Source organism: Spea bombifrons, chromosome 6 (genome assembly GCF_027358695.1).
Source record: "Spea bombifrons isolate aSpeBom1 chromosome 6, aSpeBom1.2.pri, whole genome shotgun sequence".
Classification (NCBI taxonomy): Eukaryota; Metazoa; Chordata; class Amphibia; order Anura; family Pelobatidae; genus Spea; species Spea bombifrons.
Window position 1 is genome coordinate 47,457,960 of NC_071092.1, and position 10,812 is coordinate 47,468,771.

The 10,812-nt window shown below is 44.0% G+C and overlaps 1 protein-coding gene across 1 annotated transcript; it reads right to left on the reverse strand.

Annotated features, from left to right (window-relative positions):
• Positions 1-1,367: 1,367 nt before the first annotated feature.
• Positions 1,368-10,741, reverse strand: LOC128500975 (uncharacterized). Its single transcript, XM_053470347.1, has 9 exons — positions 10,717-10,741; positions 10,319-10,407; positions 9,946-10,091; positions 9,705-9,811; positions 6,435-6,511; positions 5,612-5,747; positions 4,668-4,749; positions 4,015-4,150; positions 1,368-2,411 (listed from the first exon to the last, which is right to left on the reverse strand). Exons 2-9 carry the CDS (start codon positions 10,391-10,393, stop codon positions 1,452-1,454), a joined length of 1,719 nt encoding a protein of 572 aa, XP_053326322.1. The 5' UTR covers positions 10,394-10,407; positions 10,717-10,741; the 3' UTR covers positions 1,368-1,451.
• Between the last annotated feature and the right edge of the window lie 71 nt (positions 10,742-10,812).

A 10,812-nucleotide genomic window follows, 5' to 3' on the forward strand; every position in this document is an offset into this window, starting at 1 on the left:
ATGTTTGATGAATGCAGCGTCTCCTACCAGGGATGTCCCTTTAAGACGCCTTATTCCGACCACAAAGAAAAAAGTTTCACTTCGATATATTAAGGAAACGTTTAATAAATGACTGAACGAGTTAATAAACCCCAAATGTCTACTAATAAAGATCTTAAGTTTCTTCATTAACTCATCCAGTCTGTTATTATTTATTGTTTTATATAGCGCCATCATATTCCGTAGCGCTGTACAATGAGTAGACAGGACATAACACATAGTATGTAACATAACCACAGGCGAGGAGGGTCCGGCTCACAGGCAATCTAGAGTTCAATGATGACATCATAAAAGCGATATAATCATTTACTTTGTATCAATGGGTTTGTTTTCGTTGGGTTGTAAAATGTTTTATTGAAAGGGACACTCCAGGCATCCCTAGTGGCTTTAATGCTCATAACTGTGCAGCCCCTATAAATTCCGATGGTGCCCCCCCACTGCAGAGTCCCCCCCATATGCATTTGCCCCTTTCCATTGCACCCCCCCCCAGGTATTTACTGGCTCGGCAAACTGAGGATGGTCTGTATAGACCCCCCATGCATGTGTTGAAAGGGCTTCAATCAGCCAATCAGTGTCAAGAATCCTCCCACAGTGGAAGAGGGAAGCTGCAGCTTCTACCTCAATTAAGTGCCATATATATATATACAGAGTGATGCGCATTCTTCTTTAACCCCTTAAGGAAAATCGGCGGTCCCTAAACCCATTGAAAACAATGCATTTTGAGCCTGTACATGTACGGGCTTTGTCATTAAGGGGTTAATAACTAAAGGACTAACCTAGGGGGCCAAAAAAAAAAATCCCCAGCACACCGAGGGCAGGGGTATCGCGGATCGAGATCTCTGAGCCGACGTTATTGTTGTTAAAACAGGAAGTAGTAACTCGGGAGTAATTTGCAATATCTGTAACAGATGGACGCGTTACCCCAAACGGGGGGTTTTGATGAAGCTGAAGCTTTTATTGGGACAGCGCTAAAGAAAAAAAGATGTAACGTTAATTTTTTGGGATGCCGGAGGAGATGAAAGACATTCCAGCTGAAGAACAGACCTCTGAGGTCTCTAAAGCTTTTGTAACTTTACAAAGTATCAGCTTCAACTAACACCCCTTCTTGATGAGGAAGGAGCCTGTATGCAGCTGCAGCTTCTGCTCCAGGAACCGCAAGACAGAAGTAAGGAGGCTGATAGGAGGAAAGGAGGTCCTCTGTTAGCCACTCTTTTTATTATGGGACTTGCGCTATATTGTGAAGCGTAAGCTCTTCTACCTTTCAAATTCTGCCTTAAACACAACATCCTATTCCATGCAGGAGAAAAACGTTGAGATATTTTATAGAATCCACAGATTTAATCGAATAACAGTAGAAAAAAACAAAAAAATTCTTAAAAAAGAAAAACATACATTTTGCCCGTTTCTTTTTTTTATTGATTTTGTTCCGAAGCGTCCGCCGGGGCCGTGGGGATACTGATGACAGGGAAGGCGCTGGGAGGTCTCGATAAGTCGGAGGACACATCGGGTTCTGTGTCAAGGTGCTGCGTGACGTCAGGCGCTGGCCGCGGCGAGTCGCGGATCGTAAGCTTAGCGCTGCTTTCTTCTGTGTCCGGCCCGTCTTCGGCCCCCTGCACTCCCGGCTGAGGATTTATATCCTCGGACACCGACCCAAATCTTCCGAATTTCACCTTTCTGCTAGAAGCAGGTCTGTCTTTGTTGACCGCTGGAGAAGACGCCGCAGCAGCCCCGTGACTCGGCGTGTTGGGAGTTGGCACCGGAGGGGTTAATGGCTTGGAGATAGATACGAAGCTCCACTTTGCCGCCTCGCCAACGCCAAGCGGTCTCCGTGATCCTGGCTTTGAGGCAGTTGGATAAGTTGACCTGGATGGAGGGGGCCGGGCCGGACACGGGGATGGGCCCCCGTCTGAGTGTTTTCTGGGGTTCACGCCGATGATAAGGGGGCCGATATCGCCAGCATGTACCCCCTCCTGGGTAATTACAGACCTCGCTGATGATTGGACCTCCTGCGTGGAATATTTAGAGCGTAGGTTCCTCGCGGCTCCGGCTTTCCCGTCTTTATGCTCCGGCTTTTGTGTCGTTCCGTCGGCGAATAAAAAGTGGATATTAACTTTCGCGTTAGTGGAAAATAATACGCTGGGTTTTTTCTTCTTCTCAGCGGAAGCCTTAGGAGGCGTTCTTTGTCTATTCTTCAGCATGCTGGGTACGGGGTTCAGGCTGCTCTGTTCGAAGTGCTTTACGCCTACGGGAGCCCAGAGGTCCCCTGGCTGTTCCGGGGGGCACGGGTTGCCCGTCGGATACCTGCCCCGGGTTCGATTGAAGTCGCTTTTGTGGTTACGATCGAATATAACAGGAACCGTCTCGCTTACGATCTGTGAAAGCAGAAAAAAAGGATTATTTTTAAATATTCTATAAATTATTATTTATATAGCGCCATCATATTCCGCAGCGCTGTACAATGTGTGTTATTATTATATATATAGCGCCATCATATTCCGCAGCGCTGTACAATGTGTGTTATTATTATATATATAGCGCCATCATATTCCGCAGCGCTGTACAATGTGTGTTATTATTATATATATAGCGCCATCATATTCCACAGCGCTGTACGATGGGACCTACTTTCATTGTATCACTCAGGGCCTTTAAAGTCTGAAAATCAAGAAGGAATATAAAGGAATGACGGAGCTTTGGGAGATGTAATGTCACTGATGGTCTCACCGGCGGGGGGGGGTACCGGAGACTCTTCAAATGTTAACCCTTTAATAGCTCGACAGGTGGCTCTAATAAGGGTCGTTATGGAAACAGTGAGTTGTCAGGAGGTAAGGATATTCTGAATGAAATCCCCTGTATTCAAGCAGGATGCTCAGATAGCATAGGAGATAGGAGAATATGCAGGAGTCAGCTCCTGACTGTGTGTGTCTGAGAATATAGCCCCAAGACTGGGGCAAAAACAATGAGAATCTGCCCATTTACCCCGGAATTCATGGAAGAGGGACAGAGACTTATACAGGATGGTTGATAAGTGGAACAGCCTCCCAGCAGAAGTGGTAGAGGGTAATACAGACATACGGCTCCTGAATCTAAGACGAGACCAAGGTTTGAGTTTTTACAGCAGGAGAAACGGGGGACTAGACGGGGGCCGAATGGGGCCGATCTGCCTCTTAGTTCTATTTTTCCATCCCGTTCAGACCCAGCAAGTGGCCTGTATAGTTAAAAGTAGCGGGACTATTTATACATCTCCTCCACGGGGTAAATGTGATCTGTTACCCAAAATAAAGCTTTGTTAGCCCTGTTTGTCCGGCGTGTGGTGGAGATCAGACACAGATCCCAGCTGCCATCAGAAAGTTTCCAACCCCCCCACGCCCCACCATGTTAACCCCCCAGATACTCTCCAGATTAAAATAAAAGCTGCTCTTCCAAAAAAAAAAAAATTCTGCACATTATTCCGGGGGCTGCGGATTTCCCAAACCCTTCTCCGAAATAATTATTTTGCCGGGAACACTTATGTCACATGATGCAAAAACAGGTGCTAATAGGTTGTTGCCATAGAAACAGAAAACACTTCTTGAAAAGTGGGAAACAATAAAATGACAGACCTGTTAAAGATTATCTGCTCATCATCCAGGGGATTGCAATCAAAGTTTGTGTCTTAGTGGAACAGAACCTTTAAAGAAGTAAAGCTACCCCGACCCCAGGTAACAAGTCCCTACCTTGAAAACTATGCATTGGGGGGTTTTTTGTAATGTAAGGCCATAGGGGGCGAGTAAACGCATGAGGGACTGCAGGGGCCCCCAGGGACCAGCCTCGCACAGCGGTATCCCCAGCCGGGGGCCCTGAATTCTTCCGGATTTTTAACAAAAAATGCCAGAAATTATGATACATTTGAGCTTGCAAAGATTTTTTTCCCCAAAAAATAATTTATTTTATTTTATACGCCTTTCAATGGAAATAAAAAAAAATGTCCGTTACCTGAACTGGCTTCGCCGGCGTCCGGCATCTGGCGGTTAAAATGTTAACGTTGGGATTCTTAATTTCCTCCTCCATGCTGAGAGATACAATAACCTTTTCTCTTATTCCTAAATTCGAGTCAATTTCAGTCTCATTTCTGGAAACAGACAAAAATTGCAAAACGTAAACATTTATTTTACGTCAAATTTTACGTCTATGAATCATTATATCCGGTAATCAGCGAAGGGCCCCTAGAACCCCCGCGGTCGCCTATCTTACTGATGAGCCCCGGTTATGATGTCATATCAGTGATGCAAGGTCCCTGCCGCTGCTGATTGTGTATTATTGACTTTTTCAATTAGCTTTTAAAACTTTCTTCACATTCCATTTTCATTGTTTTAGATTTGTTTTCACTTTATTATTTTTTATACTTTTTTCCCCTTCTCTTCTTGCTCTGATCCCTGCTTGCTGATCAAACAGCGATCAGAAAGCAGGGTTCTGCAGCCTGTGAGATTTCAACAGCGAGGCTTGGGAGACGCAAGCAGAAAAGTGGAAGGTAATCGACATACATTGAAACATTACATCCAGGAATCTACTCTCCATTCATAATATTTTCTGTTTTTGTGTTAGTGTCCCTTTAATTACTGTATATTGAGAATGCTGGTATTTGTCACCTGGGAGGTCGTTGCTCTGGATTCATATCGGCGTCTTCGTCGTCTGCCACGTTGTTCTGTGGTGTTTGAAAGTCCGTTGTCCCTGTATTATTGTAAATCAGGAGGAAGTAGGAATAATTCTTTGGCAACGCACGTAGAATTAACAGAAGAGTCAGGAAACATTAGGCTACGCTGTCCCTTTAAGTGCTCAGAATACAGCATTTGTACCGTCCTATCCCGGGAGCCATAGCAGCGACCCGCACAGCAATATACTTTGGCCTGAATCTAAATAAATTCCTTACCTTTATAAAAGTAAATTCATAAACATAAGATGGAATTGTGCTTTAGAGGCATTAGATTGCAAGCTTTCAAGGCTACTTGGGTCTCTTCTTTAGCACACCTCCCAGATATCCCCATCTAAGCTTATTATAATTTATTTAATAATCATAATATAATCACAGATCAACCGTATGCAAATAAAAAAATCAATCATCCAATATTAAAGGTGCTGTTCCACCAAGATGTTCTTTCCCAGCTTTCCTAAATCCTTAAAATTTGATGTCTTTCTCTTAACTAAACCTATTCTTTTTTGTTGTTTCTTTTCAGGGCCCTTTAATTTGTCCCCTCTGCTCTGCTCTGTCTGCCAATTTGTAAAGTCACAGAAGAGGTGTTTGCTTGAAGGTTTATTAGTTTACAGGGCACTAGGAGTGATTGTAGGACATCGGACTACTGTGATGTAATACATAGAGGAGGTGCTTTGGAAGAATGATATGACTCTATTGCTAAGCAGCTCTAGTATCTCAATTAACCTTTTAATGCAGTATTTAAGTGGCAGGGGGCATTGCAGAGAAAAATAAAACGGACTGATATGTTTCTTTTACTTCAGTTTAAATGATGCGGCACTTATCTGGTGATATTTTATGTTTTTATATAGGTTGAAGGATCTTTAATTATTCAGTGCTGACCAGCGAGGGATCCCGAGTAAAGCCTAGGAGATGCGAGGGAGCTCCAGTGAGAATTGTCTCGCCGCCCCAGGGGAGGCGCGATGGGCGACTTGTGTTCTTCCTGACACAAAGTGACGAGGTTCGGAATGCATTCCACCTGCAGGGAGAAGATATTTTCAAAGATGTGAACTAGAATAACAGGGAATACTAGAAAAAGGGCATTTCCACAAACTTAAAAGTAAAAGTAAAAAGTCCACATGTCTGTGTAATAAGATCAAGGAATGTTAATGAGACCCTTTATCACTCCCATCACTCCTGTGTTCCAATGGCCCTTTATCACTCCCATCACTCCTGTGTTCCAATGGCCCTTTATCACTCCCATCACTCCTGTGTTCCAATGGCCCTTTATCACTCCCATCACTCCTGTGTTCCAATGGCCCTTTATCACTCCCATCACTCCTGTGTTCCAATGGCCCTTTATCACTCCCATCACTCCTGTGTTCCAATGGCCCTTTATCACTCCCATCACTCCTGTGTTCCAATGGCCCTTTATCACTCCCATCACTCCTGTGTTCCAATGGCCCTTTATCACTCCCATCACTCCTGTGTTCCAATGGCACGTTGTGTTCGCTGATCCGAGTTAGTTTAAAAGGCTACTTCATGGTTAGAAATCCTTTTTGTAATTACGTTACAGCCAGAAATCTCCTTGTTTTTCATGAAAACAGCTCAGTGACCCCAAACATTTGAACAGTTGTGTATTTCATGCAATGTATGGTTTCTATACATATCCATATGAGAGCCTACAATGGTCAGCAGTAAGTAGAACCGGCCATGACAAACTAACCTCACTTTTCCAGGCGCGTCTCCTGGCTGCAGACGTAGGTGGTGCTGACTTTACACGTTTCTTAGGACCTGTTAAATCTGTTAAATCAGGGACATTGTTAGTCATGGTGCGTTTCAGGATAAAATCAAAAGAAGGATTTCCACAACTGCAAACTTGTGTGTTTTATACAGATTTTATAGCACAAATGCGGTCAAATTCAACATGAAGTTTAAAAGCCCGTCTCTATCACCGACACATTACTAGAATCGGTGCTGAGTCCGTATCCCATATCAGAATATTCTGCAATCCAGTATGGGGAGGATTCACGGTTTTTATTTTTCTCATTTTTTTACTCCAGCTGTTTAAAGCGGATCTCCCATCATTTCTTTATTCCTCGTATCAGAATAAAAATACATTTTCTAAAATATTGATCTTTCTTTTTTTTTTGCCCCATAATATAAAGTTTTCAGGCAGCTGCATATCAGCCGTTTGTATGATTTTCGCTCTGTTATCTGATCCCCGATCTATTAAACACCCCGACTGCTTATCACCCATGAGAATTGTTTTTCTCATTAATGAAAAACAAAAACTATGGAGGAACGGACTTCATTAGCATCGCCATAAAGCATCAGCTCAGTGCCGTGTTTGAGCCGCGAAAATCACCCAAAATATCTAATGACTGACAGCGACGGCGGCTCCAGGTCTGCAGATAAAGGGAGTTTATTGGAACAAAAAAAGATAAATCCTGCTTTGTGTCACCGACTGAAATGAGTGCGTGGGGGTTATATTATTGTATACAGCACTGGGGGGGGGTTATATTACTGTATACAGCGCTGGGGGTTATATTACTGTATACAGCGCTGGGGGGTTATATTACTGTATACAGTGCTGGGGGGTTATATTACTGTATACAGCACTGGGGGGTTATATTACTGTATACAGCGCTGGGGGGTTATATTACTGTATACAGTGCTGGGGGTTATATTACTGTATACAGCACTGGGGGGTTATATTACTGTATACAGCGCTGGGGGGTTATATTACTGTATACAGTGCTGGGGGGTTATATTACTGTATACAGCGCTGGGAGTTATATTACTGTATACAGCACTGGGGGGTTATATTACTGTATACAGCGCTGGGGGGTTATATTACTGTATACAGTGCTGGGGGGTTATATTACTGTATACAGCGCTGGGGGTTATATTACTGTATACAGTGCTGGGGAGTTATATTACTGTATACAGCGCTGGGGGTTATATTACTGTATACAGCGCTGGGGGTTATATTACTGTATACAGTGCTGGGGGTTATTACTGTATACAGCACTGGGGGTTATATTACTGTATACAGCGCTGGGGGGTTATATTACTGTATACAGTGCTGGGGGTTATATTACTGTATACAGCACTGGGGGGTTATATTACTGTATACAGCGCTGGGGGGTTATATTACTGTATACAGTGCTGGGGGGTTATATTACTGTATACAGCGCTGGGAGTTATATTACTGTATACAGTGCTGGGGGTTATATTACTGTATACAGCGCTGGGGGTTATATTACTGTATACAGCGCTGGGGGTTATATTACTGTATACAGCGCTGGGGGTTATTACTGTATACAGCACTGGGGGTTATATTACTGTATACAGCGCTGGGGGGTTATATTACTGTAAACAGCGTTGGGGGTTATATTACTGGATACAGTGCCGGGGTTATATTACTGTATACAGTGCTGGGGGTTATATTACTGTATACAGCGCTGGGGGGTTATATTACTGTATACAGCACTGGGGGGTTATATTACTGTATACAGCGCTGGGAGTTATATTACTGTATACAGTGCTGGGGGGTTATATTACTGTATACAGCACTGGGGGTTATATTACTGTATACAGCACTGGGGGTTATATTACTGTATACAGCGCTGGGGGTTATATTACTGTATACAGCACTGGGGGGTTATATTACTGTATACAGCGCTGGGGGTTATATTACTGTATACAGCACTGGGGGTTATATTACTGTATACAGCGCTGGGGGTTATATTACTGTATACAGCACTGGGGGTTATATTACTGTATACAGCGCTGGGGGTTATATTACTGTATACAGCGCTGGGGGTTATTACTGTATACAGCGCTGGGGGTTATATTACTGTATACAGCGCTGGGGGCTTATATTACCGTATACAGCGCTGGGGGTTATATTACCGTATACAGCGCTGGGGGTTATATTACTGTATACAGCGTTGGGGGTTATATTACTGGATACAGTGCCGGGGGTTATATTACTGTATACAGTGCTGGGGGTTATATTACTGTATACAGCGCTGGGGGTTATATTACTGTATACAGCACTGGGGGGTTATATTACTGTATACAGCACTGGGAGTTATATTACTGTATACAGCGCTGGGGGTTATATTACTGTATACAGCGCTGGGGGTTATATTACTGTATACAGCGCTGGGGGTTATATTACTGTATACAGCGCTGGGGGTTATATTACTGTATACAGCACTGGGGGTTATATTACCGTATACAGCACTGGGGGGTTATATTACTGTATACAGCGCTGGGGGTTATATTACTGTATACAGCGCTGGGGAATATATTACTGTATACAGTGCTGGGGGTTATATTAAAGTATACAGCACTGGGGGGTTATATTACTGTATACAGCGCTGGGGGGTTATATTACTGTATACAGTGCTGGGGGTTATATTACTGTATACAGCGCTGGGGGTTATATTACTGTATACAGCGCTGGGGGTTATATTACTGTATACAGCGCTGAGGAGTTATATTACTGTATACAGCGCTGGGGGTTATAGTACTGTATACAGCGCTGGGGGTTATATTACTGTATTCAGCGCTGGGGGTTATATTACTGTATACAGCGCTGGGGGGGTTATATTACTGTATACAGCGCTGGGGGTTATATTACTGTATACAGCGCTGGGGGTTATATTACTGTATACAGTGCGGGGGTTATATTACTGTATACAGCGCTGAGGGTTATATTACTGTATACAGTGCTGGGGGTTATATTACTGTATACAGCGCTGGGGTTATATTACTGTATACAGCGCTGGGGGTTATATTACTGTATACAGCGCTGGGGTTATATTACTGTATACAGCGCTGGGGGTTATATTACTGTATACAGTGCCGGGGGTTATATTACTGGATACAGCGCTGGGGGGGGGTTATATTACTGTATACAGTGCTGGGGCACACAATTCCCTGTTAAAATGACATTAAAGTCTGACAGCAATGAAAAAAGTACCTTTTGGCGCACGGTGTTGGCACTTGGTAGATGCTGAGTCTCTGAGGGGCTTTAATTCCCGCTTGGTGGACGTATCAATGTGTGGCTTCTGTAAACCCGCACCGGATCTAAATAGAATAACATCCCGGGGAACATAACGTCAGGAACGGCACTAAGAAGTGAAGCCACAATAAGGAAAGGGCTGTAATCTTCCTGTAAATCCCCGGTCCCAGCGCCCCCCCCCCCCCGTGTAACCCCCCACCTGGGTGAGATCCGCAGCATTTTGCCCTCATCCTCCGTGATATCGAGCGTCTCCAATGAGATGTCCGTTTCATCGTCACTTTCAAAATCAAAAGCAAGAGGGATTTTCAGAGAGCGCATTATCTGCATGCGGCTCGCGTCCCGCTTCTGTAACAAGGAAAAAATATATTATTATTACTTTTAATTTAATAAATGCTGACATATTCCGCAGCGCTGTACAACACACCTATGGGGGCAAATTAACTAGTAAAAGGAGGCTAGAAAGGACCCGGTCACTGTGTAAATGCTGTATAATCTTTGTTTAGCTCCAGATGCCCGGATTTTGAACAAATTCAAGAGAAAAATAAAATGAATGCCTGTAGAGTGGAACCGACCTTCGCGTGCTTTCTCAGTAACTCTTGTGAATATTTCTCTAAGGCTTGGAATTCCATTAGGATTCTGTGAGCCATTTCTCATCCATTTACTAAAAAACAAAAGAATAAAATCACACAGAGGAACGCGAGAGAGAAACGAAGAAGCGTAACGGTGAAAAATCACGCAGCGGGAATTGATGTATATATATATATATATATACCGGTATATATATAACGATACATATACATTTAACCCCCATACGTGGCGGCTTCACAGGGGCCGCAGCGCTATAAGTACTGGAGGCCATGTTTGTATCACTACCATTAGGCCGCAGTTTTGCTAAATCCCCCCAGCCTGAGTGGGCCCCTGTTCTGGCCCCAGTCTGACACTGTAACCTGGGGGTTTTGGGCCCTGTAACCTCTAGGACTCTGTTCTAAGCTCAGCGTGCCCCTTGTCACCTCTAGGACTCTGTTGTGATCCCAGCCTGCCCCTGTAACCTGAGGGTCCTGTCCGA